The sequence below is a fragment of the Candoia aspera genome, chromosome 2, assembly GCF_035149785.1.
Source record: "Candoia aspera isolate rCanAsp1 chromosome 2, rCanAsp1.hap2, whole genome shotgun sequence".
NCBI lineage: Eukaryota > Metazoa > Chordata > Lepidosauria > Squamata > Boidae > Candoia > Candoia aspera.
In genome coordinates, this window is record NC_086154.1 from 54,747,266 (window position 1) to 54,774,420 (window position 27,155).

The 27,155-nt window shown below is 37.5% G+C and overlaps 1 protein-coding gene across 3 annotated transcripts in view; it reads right to left on the bottom strand.

Moving 5' to 3' along the window:
• Positions 1-27,155, bottom strand: part of ATP2B2 (ATPase plasma membrane Ca2+ transporting 2) — a 169,883-nt gene that overhangs the window by 5,590 nt on the left and 137,138 nt on the right. For 2 of the 3 annotated variants that reach the window (XM_063291854.1, XM_063291853.1), the window contains exons 18-21: positions 21,708-21,921; positions 13,244-13,455; positions 11,701-11,808; positions 10,412-10,594 (exon numbers count right to left, since the gene is read on the bottom strand). In XM_063291854.1, coding sequence (XP_063147924.1) covers positions 10,412-10,594; positions 11,701-11,808; positions 13,244-13,455; positions 21,708-21,921 — 717 coding nt within the window. Of the gene's footprint in view, positions 1-3,799; positions 3,887-10,411; positions 10,595-11,700; positions 11,809-13,243; positions 13,456-21,707; positions 21,922-27,155 lie in introns of all 3 variants that reach the window. The other variant, XM_063291855.1, reaches the window with a different exon arrangement.

Below are 27,155 nucleotides of genomic sequence, written 5' to 3' on the forward strand. Positions count from 1 at the left end.
TATTAAGAATACTGAGGACCATTTCAATCTTGCTAGCAGCCTGAACACTTTGGGCATATCCTGATAGAGAACAATTACTTATGTCAACCAGCATCACCACAAAGATGCATTCGAGAGAGTTGCTGAAATTTGGTCACATGGTAGAGCCAGCCCAAGGTATTTTAGTGCCTTACAAGGTGTCATTGCTATCCATTCCACATGCAGAAACAAAGTCGACTGGCTGCAGAAATTTCAATACCAGCAAAAGATAAAATCTTTTAATGTGCAAATTATTTTAGAGGGGACAGCATGGGCTGTTCGACACTTGTACTTGTCCTTCAAGAGAAAAGAATGAAGGTCGACATACACAGTTCCGTCCTTCAGGGGAACGCAGCAGGCCTGATACTGTTATGTGCCACGTCTGCCAAGAAAAGTAGCTGCCAACTTAGCTGCGTGGGAGGCAGGTCCTGGATCGGGGTGACACTTTCTCAAGCCAATCCACCAAAACACATAAGCAGGCTTGATGACAAGGATGTGCTTGTTCAAGAAAACGGCCCTTGTTTGGGAAACAATCTCCCATATTTTAAATGTTCTGATCATGCTTTACAAGAACAGAAAAAAGATAATGCCAGATATAACTATTGGGGTTGTGCATGCTTTGAAAAGAACTTTCAGAGGTTTCTAGGCCTCATGTGAGTCTCTGGGTAAGCACAGCAGCTTTCCGCTACTAATTAAAGCAGCCGCATCCTTTCTTGGGTTTGTGTGCAAGGCTGAAAACAAAGATGCTGCTGCTTTAAGAATCACATGAATGAGCGGACTCCTTGAGCAGAAACCTGAAAAAAAGTTGAGACTGCTTTCATTATCAGAAGAGAGGTGCTCTGCTCACAGTCATGTGAAGTACAAAGCAGTTCTTTCAAATCATTTTCAGAGCAAGCACGCCCCTAATAAAGATAATGTACCTATAACAGAGATAGTATTTAGTACCCTGGGTCGTAAGATAGTTTCCCAAAATCCCTAAGATAGGGATAGTTTGCATACTCACCCAGGTTTTCTTTTTTCCTTTTCCTAGAAATTCTGCAATGATATGTGCACAAATATTGAATGTATTATGCCAGATGTGATCTGGCATGTGCTCATACACATCATTTGTATTTACACAAAATTCCTTTCCAATTTCTCCTAATGAAAACAGGAACGTAGTTGTGGGAATCAGGTTATGTGAATATATTCAAATATACCCTATTTTCCAAGGTGGGATGTAGCTGCCAGAGTTCAGCCACGTGGCTGGAGAGTCCTAAGCTGGGAAAGGCTGATCTACATTTGGGTTGTATATCAAGAAGGTGGTGGTGGTAGAGGAAGGAAGGAAGGAAGGAAGGAAGGAAGGAAGGAAGGAAGGAAGGAAGGAAGGAAGGAAGGGAGGGAGGGATGGAGGGAGGAGGGAAGGAAATGAATGGTCACAGGCAGAGGATCATTGGGGAGGATAAAAATGGGCATCCTATCATGAAAATCTACCTTCAACTCAGTCTCTCTATTGGATAAAACACATTTATTTTATTTGGATAAAACACATTTATTTTATTTTGCCCATGAATCAGGATTATTTTTCTTCTTTTTAAACTGCTTTCTAATTAGGCAGCAGTCAGAGTAGCAGCATATTTGAATTCTATCAAAACCAAAATTCAGGTTCATGTAACTTCAGTCTCTGATATCACAAATCACAATATGCCTTTGCATAATCAACAACTTAATTAAAATAATTTGGATTATCATATAGGATTTCATATCTTTTTTTTAAAAAAGGTATTATAATATAAACCATTCTTTACAAAGTGATACTTTTCAATACAATGTTGAAAACTAATAGCATATTTGTTTTAAATGTTAGAATAGAGTGGTAAATGAGATTAAATGAAAGATGCAAGATATGTAAGATATTTTATGGATGCTCTGAGCCTCTGGGTAGAGTTAGTCTCCAATGCCAATGCAGCAAGTGTATCAAAAACAGTGGCATTAGTGTGCCAAGACAGAACATGCAGTTTCTGTTTCTTTTCCCTTTTTTAAAAAAATAAAAATGAACCCTGGAGTATATTACCAGATAGCTGCATACAAGCAGTATTTCTATTTTCTTTAATGACATATGCTGTAGCTTAAAGTAGCTTAAACTCTTTTTTTATGATGCAGGGAAGGAACTCCAAGGTCACTCCAGTGGATTACTGCCCCTGTGACAGGGCTTTTCTACTCTTTTATTCTCCTGTGAAGTCCCTCAACCCTCTGCAGACCAATGGAAGGTGAAGAACTTCCTTCAACACCTTCTTTTTAGGGAAAAACGGGTCATTCTTCAGGAAAGGTTCACTGGATTCCAGCCATGATATGTATGGAGCCATGCTTAACAGAAGCCAACTACAGCTTTCACATATCAATGTGTATTAGCTATCTGTGTTCTGCTAATATTATAAAATAATATCCAAAAGAGAAGACTCTGCAGCCTATGTTAACCAATTGTTTTAAAAAGTTCCAATGAACATTATGGTATTTTGCTTATGCCAAATAGAACATTCTAGATATTATAGTTTATTTAAAGCTAGGATCAGTTTAAAACATTATAGAAGTTTAAATATACTGTATATATTTAATTATTACTCAAAGTGCAGTCCTATCAGGCATACCACAGAGTAAGTCCTCTGAACTCTACTGGACTTATTGCTCAGTAAACATGCATAGGATTGCCCTATTAATATAATCTCTGGAATACTGTCCTATTGAGGTCTTTGAAGCAAATCATCAAGTATAATGGAGTAGATTAAAAAAAATTAAGCCTCTGAAGATGAAAAAGATTCTTTATTCCCTGCATTGGTACTCATTTGGTAAAATGGAGAGATGGGAAAAATCAGAATTCTTCCTTTCTTTGCTGCCTTTGTCTTAGGGAAGTCTGGCTCCTGCGCAAGAATTTTTGAAAAGAACACTAAAAAAGGCTTTAGAGTATTACACAGGACCAAGACTTCTCATACGTCATTTCCATCTCCAGATCATCTGACCAAAGGGGGCGTGACTTAGCTGAAGGCTCTGTCAGGTGATATTTGATACTAAAACTCTAAGTGGACATAGCAAAGGCAGCAAAGAAAAAAAAGAGTCCTTTGTGTACATATTGCTTCAGCTTTGCCCAACCTGTAGTAAGTAATAATTTACTTTTCACTGGTTTTGGAGATATGCGGAAATTCTTTACATATGTATGTGATAGGTAGCTCTTTGTAAATGTTTAGATTATGTAACTAGCCTGGGATATTGAGTACTAAGTTTCAATCAAAGTAGAATTAAATAACTTTGGTTAATAATAAATTTAGGAAGTTTTAAATAGCTTAGATGTTATGTATGTTCCTACTATTGTGCTGCTATGAAAAAATCAAGCTCAAAATACAACAATCTGAAGCATTCCTGGAGAAATGTAAAAGAAATTGGTGCAGTCAAAGAAGAAATATGAACATGCGAAGAACAGACCTATTCATTATAGGAGAAAATTGGTATTTATTCCATGGAAAGTAGTTACAGACAAGACACAATTTAGCAGTGGAAATGAAGACCTGTAGAAAGTAGTGTACCAAAATGCCACTGTGGTGTGCAAAACTATACAACTCATTTTAGAATGGAAGAGATGGGAAAGAGCACAGTGGTTCAGTCGTGTGACTGCTAGATAAATTAGCATCTCAATATGCAGATGCATTAAGAATACACACTCACGCCCAGCCGCCGCAGCAGGTGTGCTGGTAGGAGAGGAAAGAGCATTGGATAACGAAACGTGGCTAGGGCTAGAAATATTGGTTACATCCTGGTTCTGGCTTGTGACGGAGGATTGTCTCCTGAGAGCTCCCTGAAAGGAAGTGCCACTCTTGAAAGTATTGACTACTTCGATCTGTAATGGAGGAAAGAATGAGACAAGTTGCTTGAGGAATGGACATAACTTTGCAACTGACAGGAGTTGTATTTTATAGTAATATTCAGCTGCTTGCACAAAAATCATTTCAATCTCCAGAGTCAAAAATAATGAAAGGTTTACAGTGCACAGGTTCTATGCAAAAGAGAATTATGTAACATCACCACTGCTGAGTTGATTTATAATAGGAGATTTGTGGTTTAAGAAGAATGTGTGGTGGGCACATTTTTCTGGTGTCCTTGGACTGTGCTGGCTCTGCCACATAATGCTATAAATTCAAGCCATTCAGGCACACTGCATCTGCAGACATTAATTATCTTTATATCTATCAGGAGATCCATTTTATTCACATAGGAAGGAAAAAAATATTAAAACACTTCCAGTTTCATATTATAAATGATATACTTTAGAATAACTTGACAATGTAATTCTATGTACAGTATGTCTGTCCCCAGATATGTTCTTTCTATCTTTCAATCACAGCTTAGTGTTTATAGGATTGTATAATAGTATATCTGATAGAGCAGTCTTTCAAACGTGATTCTCTTGGGATATACTGGATCTCAGCTCCTATAATCACTGGCCAACAGAGCTGCACATGCTGGTCGATGGGAGTTGACCAACCAAACTGGAAGGCACCAGACTGGGGAAGAATATAATAATACACCTGTTGATTTATTAATACCATAATCACTTTCTTCCAGTGAACAGATTAATTTCTATAAGATGAACATTTGCAAACATAACTTCCCATAGTTTTTAACTACAAGAAAAAGAAAAAAGGTTTAATCTATCTGGGATTTTCTGGATTAAAAATTTGTGTTGTGAAAGTGTTTCCTGTTTATAGACCATTTCCAGCTTCTCAGATCAGGCACACATAACTTGGTGTTTGAGACAGAAAACAGTATCTACCCTAGCTAAATAAGGTAAGGTAATTTAAAAGAGGATTAATTTGGCACCCATATCTTTCAGCTGTGGCAGCTGCCTCCATAGAACTCCAAGGTAGAATTGACAACAGATTTTGTATTGCCTTTGAATCATCATGTGGCCTTGGGTATGTCTTTCTCTTAAACTTCACTTAGGCAATAAAAGGGGTAATACTAATGTTTCTTTCTATAGAGTGGCTATTAAAGTTACAAAAAGCAATTGCATGGAAAGCATTTTTAACAAGTAAAAGAGCTATCTGTGAAAGGGCAACTTGAGGCCCAAGGGCTTCAGGCAATACTACAACCCTTTTTTTTTTCTTCACTCTTCAAAGATTTGCTAAAAGTCAGAGACATCTCTTACCATTCTGAGACAAAAACTGTAGTGTAAGTATTACAATAGGGTGGCATCATTAAAAAAATCAAAAAAAAAATCAAACTCCTCCTATCAAATCAAAGCAAAAAAAAAAAAAGATAAAAAACCAAAATGGTCCCATCCACTATGCATCAATTCTCTTTCCAAGCATTATACACCTTACCCATGCAGTGTGTTCTCTCTCCACTTACATTCTCCCTCCAGAGATCAGGATGTCCCCCACCCTGTTGGCCTTTCATACGGCCTTGAAGACCTGGTTATGTACCCAGGCCTGGGGCCCTGAATGTGTTAAGGGGCCCGGTTTCCTGGCTATATTGATACCTAAGGTTATAATTTTCTCAGCTTTTATGTTTGTGTGTGTATGTGTGTGTGTGTGTATACTGTCTGTGTGTGTGTATGTATGTATATGTGTTTGTGTGTGTATATTGTCTGTGTGTGTATGTATATGTGTGTGTGTGTATGTATGTATATGTGTGTGTGTGTGTGTGTGTGTATGTATGTATGTATATATATATATGTATGTATGTGTATGTGTGTGTGTGTGTGTGTGTGTGTGTGTGTATGTATGTGTATGTATGTATGTATGTATGTATGTATGTATATATATATATATATATATATATATATATAACATTTGTATTGGTATTATGATTGTTTGCTGCCCAAAGTCACTTGTCTGAGATGGGCAGCTATAGAAATTGAATAAATTTGAATAAATTGAATAAATAAATAAATAACACAAATAAATTATACCAATTTTAAGATAAAAAAGCGAACAATAATAAGAGTAATATCAAAACTCATGAAAAAGTAAGTCTTCAGGTAGCTTGAATTTTTCACATTGAATTTTGAATGGGAAGGGGGTCAGAATGGCCAGGGGAGAAAGATTATGGAATCCTTTCAAAGTTCATAGAGGATATATAGTCTTGAAAGCATGCCTTTGTGCCACAAATACACAACGTGGGACCACTTTAATCCCCTTCACTCCCTTTTACCAAAGTTGACATCAATGGTGTCCACAGCAAACTGCATTGATACCAAACTGACAACTCATGTGGGATGATGTAATCATGTAAATGCCACAATTATGTCTTGCATTCATAAGAAGAGGACTTTGCATGATTATATTGTCACACACTGGTCATCATTTGCTCTCTGTCCCCTGGACATGCATGGTCCCTTTAAGGATACCTCTAACTCCCCAAGCATTTGCTGGGGGGTGGAGCAGTTAGGGAACCTCCTTTCGAGTCTCAGATGCTTCCCCAGAGAAAGGAATGTCTAAACTGCCATTCAATCCAGGAAACCTGCAAATATTCTCTAACTATTGGATAGCAAGTTTGGTTCAGATACCAAGTGCCTCTGACATGAGCAGTCTTTAGTATGAATTAATCTTATCTGAGCCACTAAGCTCTTCTCCAAAATGTTTACCTCTCAAACACAGGCAAAAGAATTCCTGCAAAATAGTGTGGTATGAACATGGGATTACATTTTGTGGGAGTTATTTTTAGTTAGACCTACATTCAGCTCACAATCCAGCTACTCTCCCTTCTGGAAAATGGAAAAAAAATGTTATAAGCACTCTTGATGTTCTTAAAGAGGTGACAACAGAAGTTTGTGTTTGCGATAAAAAAAAACCTTATGTGTATTTGGTTATTAAGTAAGCAATATAGCATCTAAAATGAGGTAAGGAGTGCTGGCCCATTATAGGTTATGTTCTTGATACCTAAACCAATGACAATAGTTCTTTGTGCTACATCGCTAGATGCTTACACTGTGGCTTGTCCAAAAACTTAAGGGGCTGCTATTATGAAGAGAACATCTGAAAACTCAACTACAGTACATGAGTGGAACTAAACATACAATATATTTAGATGTCGTCAATATGAACCACATTAATCAAGGTATATCTTGCACTATATTTTATGCTTGATTCATGACTCATCTTTTTTATTACTCGAATTACAGTAGGAAAGCTAATTTATTCAAAGGGACACATGAATGAATGCCATGCACTGTGAAATGAGTTTGGCTCAAAGGACTTGCATCCTTAATATTAAGAAATGCTTACTTACCTGAATAAATTAATACTCTTAAATTAGAATTAAATAGCTTAAACTATTCTAATCCAGGATCAATATACACTCTCCAATAGAGGCAATTTTTAAGAATCCATGTTAAGAGACTGCTGTGAATGGACCATGGTGAAATTCCGAATAATTAACTCTATATATCTTTTAGTTTTAAAAGCTGGAAAAAAGTAATTCACTATAACTAAAGGTAAAAAGATAAAACAGATCTGTACTTATTATTGTCAAAGAATAATTATTGCACAAGTTTAATTAGTTGCTTCTTCTGGGAAAGCAGTAAAAGCTACATTATTGGACCTGTTTATATGCCCCAGTTAATTAGATCATGAGGAGACAGCAAATTGTATGGACTCTCTAGCCTGCACAAATGACCTAGACAAAGTTGGATTTAGCCCAACAAGACTGATATTTTGCTTATGACTAAACTAACTCCCCTTGTATTCTGCAGACTATTTGCCTGTTGGCTCTTCTCTCTCATAACGCTGAGGAAACATCCTAGGACGCCCCACAAAAATGGGACTTCCTGACAATGTGTCTACTTCACAGCTATCAGGCACATGTTGGCTAGAACAATTTTATCTGCTATCCATAACTTTATTCAAACCAATGTAGGACAGAAATCTCTATTTTCATGTATCGTATATAAAACAACTTTCATTGTGACTTTCAATTATGCAAATTAAGGCGTATCAAAGAATAGGGCCCATTATATCTGCACTTATTTTATCCTCTCATATTCCATCACTGTGTTTCTGGGTATGCATATGAGAAAGAGAAGATGAATCACTACTTTCCTGGGCATATAGCAACACGGTTTCTATGCTTTAAAAATCTCTACAGTTCCTATTGGTGTAGATAGGTGGAGAAAGGGGACTGTTCTTTGATCCATCAATGTCCATTCTCTTCTGTTCGTTTTTAAGTTCTACAGGAAGGATGAAATAAACTGGGGTTCACCTTGTTGGAGATTCAAAAGATCAGAGATTTATCTCCGACAACATCATCTCTTCCCACAGTATGAAGAAAAGCAAAGGAGTATCTGTTCAATTGTTTTTTTCACCTTCCCTGTCTTCAAAATATGTCTAGTATATTAAATGAAAATACAAAGAATCTGGAGGGGTGCTCTATCTTCTCCATGTTTCCAGAGGCCATAAAGCTTTGGATGATATTAGTAAATCCTCTATTCATAAGGCACCTAGGCTTCCTAATCACCTCCTGTTAGCTCATAACGGTAACCTTAACCCTAATTTAATACTTTGTCCTGAGGGTACCCCAAAAGAATTTTAAAAACCCTTTCTAAATTCTTAGTTGATTGCAAATTAACACAAAGAGAGAGGGACACAAAATGATGGGGGATTATTGTAACCAACTGGTAAGATATATTCCTAAAATTCCTACCACAATGTATCTATGTCTAAATAGAAAGAGAAGAATCTTGGTTAGCAAGAAAGCATAATTATTGTTTATTTTGGTTTAAACAGCAAAGAAGAGAAGAATTTTCCATGGATCATGAAGATAAAGATGTACAAAAGAACTAAAAGCTATTTTTTAATCTACAAGAGGAACTAAGTGCAGAGTTGGGTCTTTGTTGTTTACACTCACCACAACCAGAAAGACATCCTGATAGAAATCTCAACAGACAACACTCCTCCTGCAGCCACCAGGAAGAAAATAATCCACATTTAGAGGAAACTCGGGACAGATAATAGCTTCTCCCTGGGGATGCACTTAAAAAATTCTTCTTTCTTAGAGGTTGTTCCTAAATTACTGGTTTAATTCAAGTTAGCAGCTTTTTATTTAATAACCAAGTAATATAGATTCATCTTACCATGAGCTGCTCCCCATCTAATACTATCTTCTCCAGCTTTTAGTTTCTGATTTCTATAGACAACAACAAACTGAATCCACTGGGCTGATGTGGAATTTTATTTTCTACCCAATACCTTTCTTCTTTAAAAAGAAAGTCTTTCATAGTAGAAAACGAGGCTGCACTTACTGTCACAAATCTTAATGTGGTCTGCAAAAATAAAGCTTCTGAGATGCAGTCACTTAACCTAAAAATAGCTTTTTGACCTTACAAGCATTCATTCTTTCATGGCATTTTAAGAGTACACCTTTTCATAAATGTCTATTTTTTAGTGCTAACTCCATACTTTCTCTGCAATGACAAGAATCCTATTCACAGAGATAGAGAAATCAGTGATTTAAATGTACATTTACATGTGACGATACAGTTTACTAAAAAGTTTGTAATAAATTTTAATCAACATATTTCTGCATTTTTTTAACCCATTCACATATAATGCTGATGCGGCGCTTTTTCTCTTGTGTGTACTAAAACAATTATATAACAAATCAATGGAACATAAAATCTTAAGCTAACAGAAAGGCAGCAGCATAAAAATATGTGGAAAATGTTTTCTTAGCCTATGTAGTTTAGCTTTCACTAACAATATACAATAAAAAATGTAAACCATTTAAAATTGATTGTAGACATATTTTAAGGGTATACAACTATAGCTTATCATTGAAAAATTAATAATGTGTTATTTGAAGATGATAACTGTTTGCATAATAGATTGATGCAACACCCTGTTGAGGACTGTAGTAAAATATTCTGACTTTATGCATGCCATAATTACATAGTAAAAAAAAAAATCAGACATGTTACAGAAACTTCCATATAAAAGGCATAAAATATATTATATATATATATATATATATATATATATATATATATATAATCAGTTTCTAAAAAAACATTTCAATTTTTCATCAGTTGAATTCTTACAGTTTTTGCACTTCCTTCTCAACAACAGCTTTAACATTTGTGAAAGTCTATGCACACACACGGGTTCCTTAGTTACCTCTGCTCAGTCTCAAACATTACAGTGGTTTATGTCGAACTATTTTGGTCTGAGTAAACAAAACCAATAAAGAACCTGTTGGCCTTTAGGTGTGCTGAACTAACAGGCCGACTGGGGGTGATGAAATTAAAGGGCAATATACCAGGAGGACATAAAATTGGGGAAGGAAGATTTAAGGCTATAGTTTGCATTTGTACTGTTATTGTTATTGTCATTGTCATTGTTCTCCTCGAGAACATTTTTGTCCAACATACCTGAGTTTGGATTCTATTAAGCCCTCTGAACCAGAGGATTTGTCCCCGCCGAAGTTCCCTCTCTGCATGATCAATCTCGTCTACGTCTTCACTCATCTCCTCTTCGGGCACTTCTTCTTTTAATGTAAGCCCTCCTGCTTCTTTTAGAAATTTTAATCTACTGGTTGGGATGGTTGCAATGAGCTAGAAATAAACATTACAATTATGCCAAAGAACAAAGTTTGCAGAAAGAATATGAAAATGTACAGCATACAAAAGATACAAATGATAAGTTAGGGAAAAAATGATACACAATGACTTATCAGAGAAATTGTATTAGCCCCTAAACCTTTAAAGCAGACTTTAGATTAGACTTCCCCGTTGCTACTCTTTTCTACCCCCATTTCATTCTCTCCCTTGTGGACATGGAAGGGTGAAAAGTAAAATGGAGAGAAAGAGAGATGGAATTCTAAGAGAAGCCATCTCGTTGACAACATGGTTGCCTTGGGGAATTACTCCCTAGGAATCCTTTGGGTTGCTTTGGTCACTGACTGAATTATGGTATTTGCATAGTCTACAAAGCCCATCCATGATACAGTAGTGCAGCACTTCAAATTTAACTTCAAAAGGAGGATATGGAAGTATGAATATAGCACTGTCTGCAACACCTTAAAGCAGTTGTGTCTTTTCCCGAGATTGTGTGACCCCAGGAAAGGGTGTTTTAGCTTTAAGGTGTTGTAGACAATGCTACATTTGTGCTCCTGAGTTTTGTAAAGCACTAGTTTTGGAAACTAAAAAGCATGGAACCCTAACTCAGTTCTTCTTGCTGTTCCAAGGGCGCACCAGATTACCCCTATTGCCAGATCTCTCAAAAGCCTCACTAAAGTCTTTACAGAAAGACATGGCAGAATGTTGAACCTCATGCTGATGCAAATGGAGCATCTTTCCTTGCAGTGTTAAAACAGTCACATCTGTTGCAAGGCCCACACAGCTCTCTCAAAAGCTCTTCTCAGCTAGCTCTGCATGTGCGGCAGTCCCACAGATGTGCTCAGATAACTAGGGATAGGTTTCAAAGCAGAAATATGAGCCTTGCAGCTGCTTCAACCATTAACAGAGAAGTGCTTTTTTGCCCCAGTGTAGTCTAGACAACCCCTCTGGAATGCTTTGCACAGCCTTAATTAGTGTCTGTAACAGCTACCCAGGATTACAAACAATTGTCTTGAAGAAAACTTCTTATTCCAAGAATAGAAATATTTAATCTAGAAATATATAATTGATATTCTGATGTATATAAAGAAAATGGTCCTTACCTGCCCCCATACAAGTTCACCTAATCCAATAAATACACACCACATCCATTGGTCAAGTTCCAAAGGAGAACAACTAAAAGGTTTTCCACCAAATTGTACAATTACTATCTACAGAAGGAAAAGAATGAGGTGAAATATACGTTTACTACCAGAGCCACAGCCATGCTCTAGCATTTTCTTCCAAAAATTAACATTCATTGTTTTGCTTTCTGCTTCCTTAAAAAAATTAGTACCAGTATGTTTTTGGACCCAATAAAAAAACACCAATAAAACAGAGCAACAGAACACCACTGAGTGTCACCTATAGTTCACAGCTCCTATCACTCAGATGCATTATTACTAAGCTACAGCCTATACTTGCATACAGACAACCACCCAGTCTGAAACAGATTCTCACAAGCAACAAGAAACAAAAGACAATGATGCTAACATGGGAACCAGACCCTACAACAAACCCAGATGTCGAATTTGCCCCCAATCTACGCCAACAGCACCATCACATGTCCCAACAAGTACACACACATGATTAGAGGCATCTTCACATGCTCTTCCTCTAATGTGATATATGCCATCATATGCCAGCAATACCCCTCTGGATTCTACATAAGACAAATGGGACACATTTTGCACAAAAGAATTAATGGACATAAAGTTGACATCAGGACTTGAAACATGGACCAAGTAATATTAGAGCATGTCAAGCTCCTAGGACACTCTTTGGCAGACCTCAAAATGACCTTTTTGGGAAAAACGTTGACTTTAACAGCACCATTAAATAAGGAAGTGTTGAACTCATATACATCAAACAGTTTCAGGCACTCTCAGAAGGTCTCAACAAACACAATGGGTGTTTAAGAAATTACAATTGTTAATTGATAAGGGACTGGTAATCTCTCTCCCTTGTAACCTGCATCTGCATAATCCATCTATCTTTCCCTTCCTTTTCCCCCACTGCCCCGGCCTCCTCCCAGTTTAATTCTCTATCAGTCTAGCCACTCTATGCACCTGAGGAAGTCTGCTCTGGCTCACAAAAGCTTATGCCTCTTAATAAAATGTGTTAAGCAGAAAAGATGCTTCCAGACTACTGATTTTATGCCACCATAAAATCTGATTTTATTTATATTTTGGATTTTATATTTTATGTATTGTATATGTTTTAATGGTATATGAATTAGTTTTTGTTTATTGTTTGCTTTCACGTTGTATGCCACCCAGAGTAACATTGTTTGAACTGGGTGGCCTTATAAATCTCATTAATAAAGTAAATAAATCGACTAACACTACCCTCCTTCTACAATGAAAGGAAGTCATATAGCAGATGAAGCCCCAAAAGAAATAAATTGGTGGGCAAAAATAAGGAATGCTCAAATTTATATAAAGAAGAGTCTGAACTTTAATAATGACCAAATTAGCAATGTATTTATACAATTGCTTTAGATTATTTTAAGGACTATAATATAGGATGAGCGTGTGAAAGGGAGAAAGATTGTACAGTGGAACATGCAAATAATGTTTTACTGTGTTAGCATTGTCAGATGATTACCTGTACAGCAAATGTACCCAGTACAATAGTGCAAAATATAGGGTTTCTAAAGATGCCATCAAATACATTCCTTTCACCATGGATTTTGCGTGCATTGATTTCATTAAACAGTTGCATCATGACAAAAGTATTGAAGATGATGGTGTAGTGCTCAGAAGGTGGAGAATGGAGTGGTGCATTTCTGCCACTATCGATTTTGAACATTTTTTCACCTGGTCAAAAGAGGAAAACAGAAAATAAACAGCATTTAAGAATTTTTACCATACAGTTTCAATTCAGAACATAATGTGTTTCCAGATCATCATCACTGGTATATCACAACAAAATTATGAAACAAACTATCTGTTCTCCAAGTACAAGTAGTCCTCACTTAACAACCATTTGTTCAGTGACTGTCTGGAGTTATGACAGTGCTGAAAAACAGAATCCCCACAGTCACGTGATTGCAATTTGGGCACTTGGAAACCGTTGCGCATTTACAATGGTTGCAGCATCCCACAGTCACGTGATCGCCATTTTTGACCTTCCCAGCTGGCTTCTGATAAGCAAAATCAATAGGGAACCACATGATTTGCTTAACAACCACGTGGTTCGCTTAACAACCATGTGATTCGCTTAACAGCTGTGGAGATTTGCTTAATGATCGCCACAAAATTGGTCATAAAATTGGGTCTGGATTTGCTCAACGATCACATCGCTTAGCTACCTAAATTCTGATCCCAATTGTGGTCGTTCAGCAAGCTACCTGTAGTCTGTAGCCCACAATTTGAAGGTGGAAGTTTTTAAATTGCAGTTTGTTCCAGACAAATAGGACCATTCATTCATCTCTAATTACAGTATCTAATCTAGTCATTTAGAACCAATTTTTTTGCTTAGGAATTTTGGCAATGCAGCTGAAGTTTCTTTTTGAAGTTTGGGGTAGGATTAAAAGTAGGAATGGGGCCAGGGCCTCCTAGGTGTCTTTTATTCCCACTTTTACCCTTAACTCCCCCAAAGGAAACAAGCAAGCAAAAACAGTCCAGAAGACTTGGCTCTGCCCCTTCCTGTTGTATTACCATATGATGGATGCTCCTGCGGCCCTCTGAAGAATTTTGGCTCCCCATCACTGATAGGTTACCTGCTCATCCTTTACACTTAAAGGAAGGCTTTCAGTGTATTATATAACTGCAGGCTTTATTCACCCATGAAACACAGCACCATCTGAATTAATATTATAGAACAATATTAATAATATTAATTAATATTATCTAACAATATTAGAACGACTGAAACTGAATTTGAAGTAAATTTGCATAAAGCTCAAAATTAACTGGGATCATACAACACATTTAGGTAGTTAATCAATGTGTATACATTTTACTCTATCAAAAAATGATAGTTCCTAATTTAAGAGGCTTCCTAAAATGTGAAACTGTACATTTTTATTTATTTAAATGGGAAAATGCAACTTGGCAATAAAAACATATTAAAGAGTCATATAAGAAAATGCACTGAAAGTTGAAATACATAATCATATCCTAGCAATAACCAAGCCAGGATTAGGGAACTGGAATTCTTGTTGCTAAAAAATAATGCACATGTTGTGATTATGCTGTAAACCCTGGATTTAATGGACCAGGATTTAGCAGACATTGGATGCAATGCAATGTCCTACTTACCATTTTAAGCAACTGTAAAATGATTAGAATCACATTTACCTTTTTATGCATGTGCAAAATCACTTTCAGATTTAAATTTTGTCCCAGTGGACACACTTTTCCTTCTCCCACCCCCCACCCCCATTAGTTTGTCAAAGCTTTACTATATTTGAATCCGGTAGAATGGAAAAAAACAGTACGCTAAAAATACCGTTGATAAAAGTTCCCCCCAAAGGAGGTTAGGGACTATGGATAGTGTTGCAACTGGTATAACAATGTATTTTATAACAAGATAAAATAAATAATACTACATAGATTTTAATTAGCCAGAAAGCATAAGACAAACTCATTTAGAATTGTGACTGAAAATTCTAAAATTACCATTTTTTGGTAATTCCTTCCAAAAGTAATTTAGAATTGAAGTAGAATTGGCTTAGAATAATTTTCAATTATAGAAATATGTAGAAAAGAATATAAAAAATAGATGCAATAGAAACCCATCTAGAACTGATACCATAAAACACAAAGTACCGGAAATATCATTGTAGTAAATGAGCAGAAACCCATTAAACAAAAGAAGAAAATCTGTAGAAGTTGGAAGCCTTGTCTAAAAACAAGATGGAGCAAAAGACAATTTTAAATTGATAAGGAGAAACAAATAAATAAATTGAACATATGGCTAAAAACTTCAGCAAAGGATCGTTACCTTGTCGTGGTGCTGGAGCTTGAGCACCTCAATGATTCCATGAGCTAAACCATGAAGGGCCACCCAAGGCGAGAAGGTCATGACAGAGAGGTCAGACTAAATGCGATCCCTGGGGAAGGTAATGGCAACCCACCCCAGTATTCTTGCCGTGAAAACTCAATGGATCAGTACAACCAGAGATATGTCGGTATACCATCGGAAGATGGTCAAAATGCTACTGGGGAGGAACAGAGGATGAGTTCAACTAGCCCCAGACGTGATGACGCAGCTAGCTCAAAGCCAAAAGGATGGCTAGCAGCTGACGGTGCTGGTGGTGAACAGCGAATTCGATGCTCTAAGGATCAACACACCATTGGAACCTGGAATGTAAGTTCTATGAGCCAGGGCAAATTGGATGAGGTTATTGGTGAGATGTCAAGATTAAAGATAGACATTTTGGGCATCAGTGAACTGAAATGGACTGGAATGGGCCACTTCACATGAGATGACCACCAGATCTACTACTGTGGACAAGAGGACCACAGAGGAAATGGAGTAGCCTTCATAATTAATAGTAAAGTGCCTAAAGCAGTGCTTGGATACAACACCAAAAACGATAGAATGATCTCAATTCAAATTCAGCAAGCCATCTAACATCACAGTGATCCAAATATATGCCCCAACCACAGATGCTGAAGAAGCTGAAGTAGAGCAGTTCTATGAGGATCTGCAGCACCTACTGGACAACACGCCTAAAAGAGATGTTATTTTCATCACAGGAGACTGGAATGCTAAGGTGGGCAGTCAAATGACACCTGGAATTACAGGTAAGCATGGCCTGGGAGAACAAAACGAAGCAGGACATAGGCTGATAGAATTTTGCCAAGACAACTCACTCTGCATAACAAACACTCTCTTCCAACAACCTAAGAGACGGCTTTATACATGGACTTCACCAAATGGACAACACCGAAATCAGATTGACTACATCCTTTGCAGCCAAAGGTGGCGGACATCTATACAGTCGGTAAAAACAAGACCTGGAGCTGACTGTAATTCCGATCACAAACTTCTTATTGCACAATTTAGGATCAGACTAAAGAGATTAGGGAAGAACCACAGATCAGCTAGATACGAGCTCACTAATATTCCTAAGCAATATGCAGTGGAGGTGAAGAATAGATTTAAGGGACTGGACTTAGTAGATAGCGTCCCGGAAGAACTATGGACAGAAGTTCGCAATATTGTTCAGGAGGCGGCAACAAAATACATCCCAAAGAAAGAGAAAACCAAGAAGGCAAAATGGCTGTCTGCTGAGACACTAGAGGTAGCCCAAGAAAGAAGGAAAGCAAAAGGCAACTGATAGGGGGAGATATGCCCAATTAAATGCAAAATTCCAGAGGTTAGCCAGAAGAGATAAGGAATTATTTTTAAACAAACAATGTGTGGAAGTGGAAGAAGACAATAGAATAGGAAGGACAAGAGACCTCTTCCAGAAAATTAGAAACATCGGAGGTAAATTCCAGGCCAAAATGGGTATGATCAAAAACAAAGATGGCAAGGACCTAACAGAAGAAGAAGAGATCAAGAAAAGGTGGCAAGAATATACAGAAGACCTGTATAGGAAGGATAACAATATCAGGGATAGCTTTGACAGTGCGGTCAGTGAGCTAGAGCCAGACATCCTGAAGAGTGAGGTTGAATGGGCCTTAAGAAGCATTGCTAATTACAAGGCGGCAGGAGACGACGGCATCCCAGCTGAACTGTTCAAAATCTTGCAAGATGACGCTGTCAAGGTAATGCATGCTATATGCCAGCAAATTTGGAAAATACAAGAATGGCCATCAGACTGGAAAAAATCAACTTATATCCCCATACCAAAAAAGGGAAACACTAAAGAATGTTCAAACTGTCGAACAGTGGCACTCATTTCACATGCCAGTAAGGTAATGCTCAAGATCCTGCAAGGTAGACTTCAGCAATTCATGGAGCGAGAATTGCCAGATGTACAAGCTGGGTTTAGGAAAGGCAGAGGAACTAGGGACCAAATTGCCAATATCCGATGTATAATGGAAAAAGTCCGGGAGTTTCAGAAAAACATCTATTTCTGTTTTATTGACTATTCTAAAGCCTTTGACTGTGTGGACCATAACAAATTGTGGCAAGTTCTTAGCGGTATGGGGATACCAAGTCATCTTGTCTGCCTCCTGAAGAATCTGTATAACGACCAAGTAGCAACAGTAAGAACAGACCACGGAACAACGGACTGGTTTAAGATTGGGAAAGGAGTACGGCAGGGCTGTATACTCTCACCCTACCTATTCAACTTGTACGCAGAACACATCATGTGATGTGCTGGGCTTGAGGAATCCAAGGCTGGAGTTAAAATCGCTGGAAGAAACATTAACAATCTCAGATATGCAGATGATACCACTTTGATGGCTGAAAGCGAAGAGCAACTGAGGAGCCTTATGATCAAGGTGAAAGCAAAAGCTGGCTTGCAGCTAAACCTCAAAAAAACCAAGATTATGGCAACCAGCTTGATTGAGAACTGGCAAATAGAAGGAGAAAATGTAGAAGCAGTGAAAGACTTTGTATTTCTAGGTGCGAAGATTACTGCAGATGCTGACTGCAGTCAGGAAATCAGAAGACTCTTAATCCTTGGGAGAAGAGCAATGACAAATCTCGATAAAATAGTTAAGAGCAGAGACATCACACTGACAACAAAGGTCCGCATAGTTAAAGCAATGGTGTTCCCCGTAGTAACATATGGCTGCGAGAGCTGGACCATAAGGAAGGCTGAGAGAAGGAAGATCGATGCTTTTGAACTGTGGTGTTGGAGGAAAATTCTGAGAGTGCCTTGGACTGCCAGAAGATCAAACCAGTCCATCCTCCAGGAAATCAAGCCAGACTGCTCACTTGAGGGAATGATATTAAAGGCAAAACTGAAATACTTTGGCCACATAATGAGAAGACAGGACCCCCTGGAGAAGATGCTGATGCTAGGGAGAGTGGAAGGCAAAAGGAAGAGGGGCCGACCAAGGGCAAGATGGATGAATGATATTCTAGAGGTGATGGACTCATCCCTGGGGGAGCTGGGGGTGTTGACGACCGAAAGGAAGCTCTGGCATGGGCTGATCCATGAAGTCACGAACAGTAGGAAGCGACTAAACGAATAAACAACAAAAATGGCTAAAAAACTGAAGATAAGCACTAAAATGTTTTAAATGAATCAAAACATTTAACTAATTAGATGGATTGCTAGATGAAAGATTTGTCATTAAACAGTGAAATTGCCACAACAAAAAAATAAGCATTTTGTAAAATGGTGGACAGATTTCAATGGCACATCTGGACCCATGGAGAAGATGTGAGTCAACAACTTGATAATATATACTACCAATTTTTTTTCTTTACCAGCCCTTTCACCAGGTCTTTGTTAAGGCAATACATTGATTAATTAAAAAAAAAGAATTAAAAAGAGCCCTGAAATGTTAAAATTTTATGCATTCATAAGATCATAGAGGTACTCAATAAAATGAAAAGAATGACTATCATGGCTGTAATTTCTTCAACTTCACATCATAGTTAACATATCAACTGAGAAGAAAAGAATCTGTTTCAGGCTTTTCTAGTTTTTTGAAACACAAGTTCATTTTATCTCCTTTGTATTATCATTTTGTAATAGCTGGGTAAACAGCTAAGAGTGTGAATGAAATGTGTTGTTGCCTTTCATACAAATTGGTACAAAGGGTTCTGAACTACACTCCTTGATTACTTTTATAAAGGGCCCATACTTTTGTTTGCAACTGAATGTGATAACATTGCAGCTGGATGAGTCTAGTCAGGAGAAACACCTATGACAAATTTTCAAGATATTGGTTGGGTCTGTGAGTAAAATGGGATGGTGTCGCTGGTAGGAAATTATGATTCTGCATTTTAATTACATGAAGATAAGGCAGAAATATAAAGGATTAAACTCACTGGTCTTTTCTAGGCATTGTTCCACTATCACTTAAGATGAGAGACTAGGAGACAAGGAGTTAGAGTTATGGTAACTGTCAGGATCTTTCTCAAAACCCAAGAAGTGGTGTTTGAGGTGACCTGTGTCTTGATCACAAGGATCACACTGAATTGAGGTCAGACTCATTCATCACTGAAATTCATCCTCCCCTGCCATGGCAACCAAGATTATGTTTCTTTTCCTTTTCCTATCATTGCTGCTTAGTTGCCCTTTGCAGTAAAGATTAGGACTAGACCTGTGGGAGAACCCAGAATTGCAGAACAGACTGTCTGCTCTGCCTAGATTTCTAAAGCCCATTCTTCTTCATATGTATTTTTTAGTTACTTTGCTCCTATATTTTCTTGACCTTTCAGCTTTTTTTTCTGACACAAAACAAAACAAAAATAAAACCACTCACACATATTAGTGTGTAAAATATATACACAATCTGATTTAGCTTGGGTCCAAAATATGCTCCCAAGCAGAAAAAATATTAACTCAATTTGTACAGTACAGTCAGTGTTATGAATCCATTTTGAACTTCTGGGAACATGATTTTTCTCCCACTACACTTAAAAACACATTAATTAGTAACCCATTTTCAAACTGAACAGGGATGAAAATTCAACCATTGATAATTTATCTGAATATTCATCTCTTCTACTGCAGCTTTTATGGTACTGTTGAATTATTGTGAAACCCAGACAGTAAGACCTGGAGAACAATGTACAGGCAGTCCCAGATTACACAGGGGTTCTGTTAGATTAATCCTTGTGTAACCTGATTTTCCTGTAGATCGGATTATATGCTATATACATATTACCAGCTGCCACTTTTTGCATGCACAAAACATCATTTTATGTATGAATTAAACTGGAGGCCATTGTATTTGCATCATTTGCATAAAATTGGGCTTACATATTTCAAGGCTGGTACATCCTGGGGACTTCTGGTGCTCAGCTAAGCCAGTTAGTTGCTTTCTCTTTTGAAAGAGTGAGGTCCACTAAGTTACTGACTGCCAGAGTCTGACGAAAACATTGTAGACAATTACACTGTTCTTTAGGTGGTGCTTAGAAAGTTTCAGGTAGCTAAATGCTGCAGTTAGCATTGCTGGAACAAAGCCTGAAGGCCCCACTGAAGTTACCAGTCTTGTTGCTCATTCTTGAAACTTCCTTTTTGTCTGCTTATATTTTGCTGACTCTTGAACATATAGTTCAGCTTCACTCAAGATCGTAATTAGTGATTTACTGAAGCCTGATTCCTTCGACATCGTAACCACCTTGTCCACTCTGAAAGGCCTTTTCATGAGCCAGACCACAGACTGGGTGTGATGCTGAACATAGCAGGACAGACAAAAACTAAATGGGACAAACTGAAATATTCTGAACACAGGCTAAATTCCATGTATGGTCCTTTCAGTAAGAGCTTGGGACCCCAATATAACGTAAGGTGTTTACTAGCTTTAGGCATGAAGGCTGAAGCTATCCTAAAGGACCTGAGGCCAGGAATCATTATCAAAACATAGTGTGGATGACCTCCACATCCAAGGCCAAGAAACAAGAGGTAAGAAGTCATTTACCCCATAAGACTGGGAGGAAAAAAATGCATGTTTAAATCCTAAACTGTTGCCTGGAACAGACTGGATTGCTAGATTCTGCAGTAGTTGCTCTTCTTCATTAATAGGGTTTAACGTATCTGCAACCAACACTTTCTGTATCTGAGTGTTGTCCTTGATTCTTTCCCTGCTATCCTTAACTGCTGGCTGAGTTTCTAGAGAGCTATTTATTGTGGTGTCCTGAGTGAAGCTCTGACAATAAACAAGTGAAGAGAAAAGGAGACCCTGATGCAATCAATGGAATCGTAGTGAAGGGTATCGCTGACCTCCACGTCACAAAGTAAGGCCTTACTAAAACTTCAACTTGTTTTAAAATGTTGGTGAAAAAAGGTGAATTCTCATCATGTGGATAAAATAAATCTCTGAATTCCCTGAAGTCATTATTGAACTATGTTCTCTGAATGCGTTTATGAGTTCATGGTTATGTGGGATCCCATGATGTGTATCATTTGCAGATTCAGAAAGGGTGAGTAATTCCTTATTTGGAGCTTACAGAAGTAACAGTAAATGACATTTGAGCTTACCAACAAAGAGGAGGGTAAAAATTAGAGTGAGTTGATACACAGCATGGCCCAGAATATTTTTCATCATGGTACGAGAAATAAGGGGTTTGTTTCTACCATACGGTTTTCTTAGCAGTAGGGATTCTGTGGGAGGTTCCGTAGCCAGAGCAAGAGAAGCAAAAGTGTCCATAATCAAATTGACCCACAGCATCTGTACAGCTTTCAGAGGAGAATCCTGAAGACAAAAAAATGATAGAAGGTATTATATCAACAACTTTATTACGTGTAACATTTCTATAGAGCCTGTCTTAGCATAATATGCTTCGCCATTCTACTTTCTATGTGCCCTCACAATAGGCAAGAAGATTTAAATGAGAAAGATCCATTAATGTGAAATAACTGCATGAATCTGGTCCTACCTTACCTAAAACCATCCTTCCATCAGTCTCCTTAAATCTCATTGTGCTTAAGAATGTGTTGATTTGATAACAGTGGAGTCAACATTCTCAAACCTAAGCATGAGAATGAGACTGGAAAATAGCAGGAAGCACAGAAACAGGACGGACAAGAAGCGCAGTCTGAGTTTAGAAAATAATGGAATATCAAAATATCAGGCCTACTGTCTAAACCGTAGGCAATTTGGTTCCTTCAAATATTTTAGACTCCAACTCCCATCAGTCTCAACCAGAATGACTAGTTGTGTAGGATTGTGGAAGCTATACTCCAAAATATTAGAAAGCATCTGATTAGAAAGCCCCTTACCCATTTCTTAAATACTCCAGGTTTTATGGTTTATTAGGTATTCATTTTCAATACTACATAAGAAACCACTAGAGGGAGCTGTCTGCTCACTAAAACTAGTAGGAACAACCTTGGAGTCTCTAAACAGACTATTTAACAAACAACCACAAACTAATTAATATCTCAAGAGAGAAAGTAAATTACTATTAGATGTGTTTTATTAAACTGTGGCTTCAATAATGGCCCCTTCTCAGTACCTTTCATCACTGCAAACTATAATGACTTATGGGATAGACTGGTATGCTAAACCAGTGAGAAATAAAATAGAATTTTTTTAATTAATTGGAATACTTAATCATGTCAATTTGATTCAAATCAAAGGTTATCATAACATGTGTCTTAATTCTAAACAAAATAAAAGCTCACCTAGACAGTGCAAATTATTTCAAAATTAATCTCACTGTTCACAATAAATGAGCATTAAGTGACTTGTACAAATCTACTCACAAGGAAGTCTCATGAAGTTCAGTTGAACTTGTCTAAGTATTACAGAACTGTTACTTCAATTCTCACATTAACAACATTCACCATTTTCGTTATTGTTAAGTATACATCCTAAAGCAATAAACAGCTTGTTATACTGGTGTTAGACACCCCTCAAGCCAAGATATTTTGGACTACTATTTCCAGGACCTCAATAACTTTGGAAGGAATCAAGTTGCCTGTTTCTGCCTTGAACTTTTTTAAAAAAAGAGAGAGAAAAAAAATTGGGGAAAAGCTTATGGACTGCACCAACCAAACATGCTCAGAAGTTAGAATATAGTTTGTAGCTCCTTTGCTGCTTCTCTTCTGAAAGCAGAAAAGCTAAATTCATTTACTCTTTCACTGAGTGGTGTGACCATGTGCATCTTGTGTGTGATTAAGGAATATTTTGAATTGAACTCATCAAGTTAGAGTTCCAAACGGTTAAAAATTATTTCTGGAAGTGCTCAGTTTTAAATGCTGTTCTCACCCCATACGAATCTCTATTTTAAAAATCTCTGTTGTGCAAAATCAGCAAAATCCAAGAGAACTGCAACGTGTAATGAAAAGCAAATGTCTCACTTTGATCCACCCTCTAAATTACACATGTGTAATTGTCAGCTCTTGCTTTGGGTAGCACTGCATTCTCACTATTTCACAGCGCCAATCACTCCATGTTGCTAAGGTGACTCTAATAATTATCTATCATCTACTACTCTGCACAGTTCAGTCAAGTGTAAAAGCTCATTCTAAACCACAGTCTAGGCATTAAACACACATTAGTTTTGGCACTTGGTGGAATGAAATTTCTACTGCAACTCTTTCTCATTTCTGATTAGTTTCTTGGAAATAGAACGAAGTGTGTATATGAGTCTAGATTTAGACTCCTTTTAAATATGTGAATCTGCTAGCCACTTTGCGGAAGAGTAAGATAATATGTTTAGGAGGCTTTTTTGAAGCTATTCTGGTGTGATGGCTAGCTACTGGAAGTAATAACAACAGCCATAATAACGATCAATGAAAACATCCTTATGGGGCCTTAGATGATAGTGTGGTCTGCATAATATCGACATTAATCATTAATCTCTACCACCACCACCCCAAAAAAAAAGACTGGGTATGTACCAAGAAAATGCCAATTGTATCTTGTGAAGCACATTTAACTGAATCACTGAAAGTTGGCTCTAATCCCAACTCCACATCTAAACATTTCAAATATATTTCATGCATATATATGATTACTATTATGTAATGCATTTTATATAGAATAATTTTACCCCCAAATACCAAGATTTCTAAAATTGAAGCAATGATAGAAATAAATTATGGATAATGATATAGAATAGTACAGCAAAGCCATACATACACACACACACCTTATTGCTCCATTTGGTACAATAATTGGAGTGTATCTGTAGCATTTTTAATACCCGTAAATATATTTGCAACATTAATTTTGTAAAATATTTGAACCACAGTATATTACAAACATACTATGTTCTCTATTTCTAGATATCTCCTATATGGAATTAACAATAATACAAAATGGTACACTTAACAAAATAAAATGTATCATTCTTTTTTGAGGATTCTTCTTTGATAATGCATAGCATAACACTATCAAAAGGTACCAAGTTCCTGATCATCCATTTTTTCTAATAAACAAATTAATTCTTTTCTAGAATGATGATGATGTCTCAGCATGGTTTATTTACCCACACAGAAGACACAGGGGATGCATGGTGGTGGTGGTGGTGGTGGTGGTGGGTTAACAGAATCTCCCCCATCTCCCTCTCAAGCTGGTATCTACATAAGGTAAGGCTCTTAGGAAGGAATGAGCAAGATAGGTATGGATCAGCCTCCTGATGGGTTGGAAAGAATGATTTCCATATATATGAAGTTAAAGTCCAACCAGGGCTCTGCTGAGTTTTATTGTGATTTATGCAATTGCTTTCTGATGTGTTCATTCATTACATTTTAATCCTCCCAGCAATAATGTCCCTTCTACCTATCAACTAAAGCCATGGAAAGATAGATCAAACCCAAGCTTCTTAAATTATTAAAACGTACAATGACTGGAAAATGAAAATGTGGTTGGCTGGGTTTTGGCTTAGCATGTTGTGCAAACCTGGCAGTTATGGCTTCTTTAATTAATGATAGTTAAAATAAACAACACAGAAATCAATTTTGAGTGAGTCAAGGAGATGCACTCTTCTCTCTATAATATTTCTCTCTCAGTTATTATTTGCTTCTTTGAGTCATGTCACATAAATACTGTAAATACTACTTATTGCCAAAGTTGACCTGGCTTTTCCGACCCCTGCATGTTTTCAACCGAAGTGTATCATTTGAAGTTTTGTTGCTAAGCGGGACTAATACTCATGAAGAAATCAATAGTTACAACCTTTGAACACCCTGAAAAATTTAGAAGAGTAACTTGGGAGGAGTTTCAATGTCGTGGCTTCCAAAAGAGACCGCCTCAGGTTTCACTTGGCCATATCACGATGACAAGGTAAACTTCTTCTTTACAGTACACCTAATGACTTATTCATAATTTGCTCCGTGAGGCTGAATTTTCCTGTTGCACCAGAGTGAACAATATGTGCTATGCAAATAACTGCACTGTTTTCAAAGGTAGATTTTTTTACAAGCTTCAATAGACAATGCACTATGTTTATACATACACACAGACACACACACCCTGTAAGAGAGAGAGAGAGAGACTGCTCTGCTCCACAGCTTTTGAAAATCATGATATCGTATTTCATATGTTTACAGCTGGCAGATGTAAAAGAGAGATATATGCAATTTCTTTCAAATACAACTTTTCTTCATTTTGATTTCACTCACTTTTGGCTAGATAAGCAGGCCTGAGAAACTTTGCACCATGAGATAAGAGACCTCTACTTGCCTAATGGGATTTCCCCCAGTCCATTTTCCACACAAGCCCTTCTAATCTTCTCCAGCAATCTAAAGCTTTGAAACGTATTTAGGGGCAATATAGGGGACTTCGTTGCAAGGGAAATTTGTATGGTTTGCAGCTTCTGTTCTGTTGGTGGAGAGCCAGCATGGGGTGGATTCCATAGATTATTACTGCATTCCTACCACTGAATTTAATATGACCCCTTCCTCAACAGGAAGAGTAGACAGACATAGATACAGTATAGATGATATAGATATACTATGTAGATACAGTAACACAAAGACACATACAGAAATCCTGGATACTACCCAGCTTTCCATCCTGTCAGCTTAAGGTTGCTCATGTGGTGGTAAAATATATCCTCAATACACTGTGAAATGCATTCATTGTGGAGTCCTTGGTGCTCTCTGAGCCTTGTTTTCTTGCAGACGTTTCATTGCCAGGCTAGGCAACATCTTCAGTGTTGCCCTGAAGATGTTGCCTAGCCTGGCAATGAAACGTCTGCAAGAAAACAAGGCTCAGAGAGCACCAAGGACCCCACAGTTCCACCCTGAGCTACAAATATTTGCTTCAATTGGCAATGCATTCATTGCCAAACCTATGAGATGCCTCCCCATACATGTGAACTGCTTCAAGTGCCCTTGTGAGAAAACTTTCACAGCAAGCTGAATTGACAGGGGGAGAAATCAGTCAGGAACCAGTGGCCCAGTAGACCAAATTGTTTATATTCACTTATAGTATAGCTAGCATGCTGACCTAGTATGAAGGGATAAATAACGAGAAGGCCACCCAGATGGGTTTATCAAAAACCTTCCAACATCATGCTGGAATTTATCCAAAGGATGCCATATTCTTTGTCTTGCCTTTGTAATGTAGTAGGCCAAAGGCATATAAGCCGTGGTTCTGCTTTTGCTCAGGGCTGCTCAGCAAGCTGCCAATGCTGTGTTGGGCGCCTGGTGTACACTGTTTGTTGCTTGCATGTTTAATAGATTTGGTTGTGTTAGGTAAGCCAGGTTTTGGCTACAACACCAGCTATCCTTGAGATGTTCCCCTCTCCAAAAAAGAAGAGTGTCACACTTTTGTGTGCATATATGTATGTGAATATGTATCTCTGCCAAAAGCCACACTGCCAAGAAAAGGCAAATAAATAAAGCTAACTGAATTAATAGAGATTAAAACAAATTTCCTATAAAATAATGTACCCCCCATTTATAAAACTAATTGATCCCTAACCATTCTCTTTCACACACAACAAATGCACCCATGTATATATTTCCTTCCCA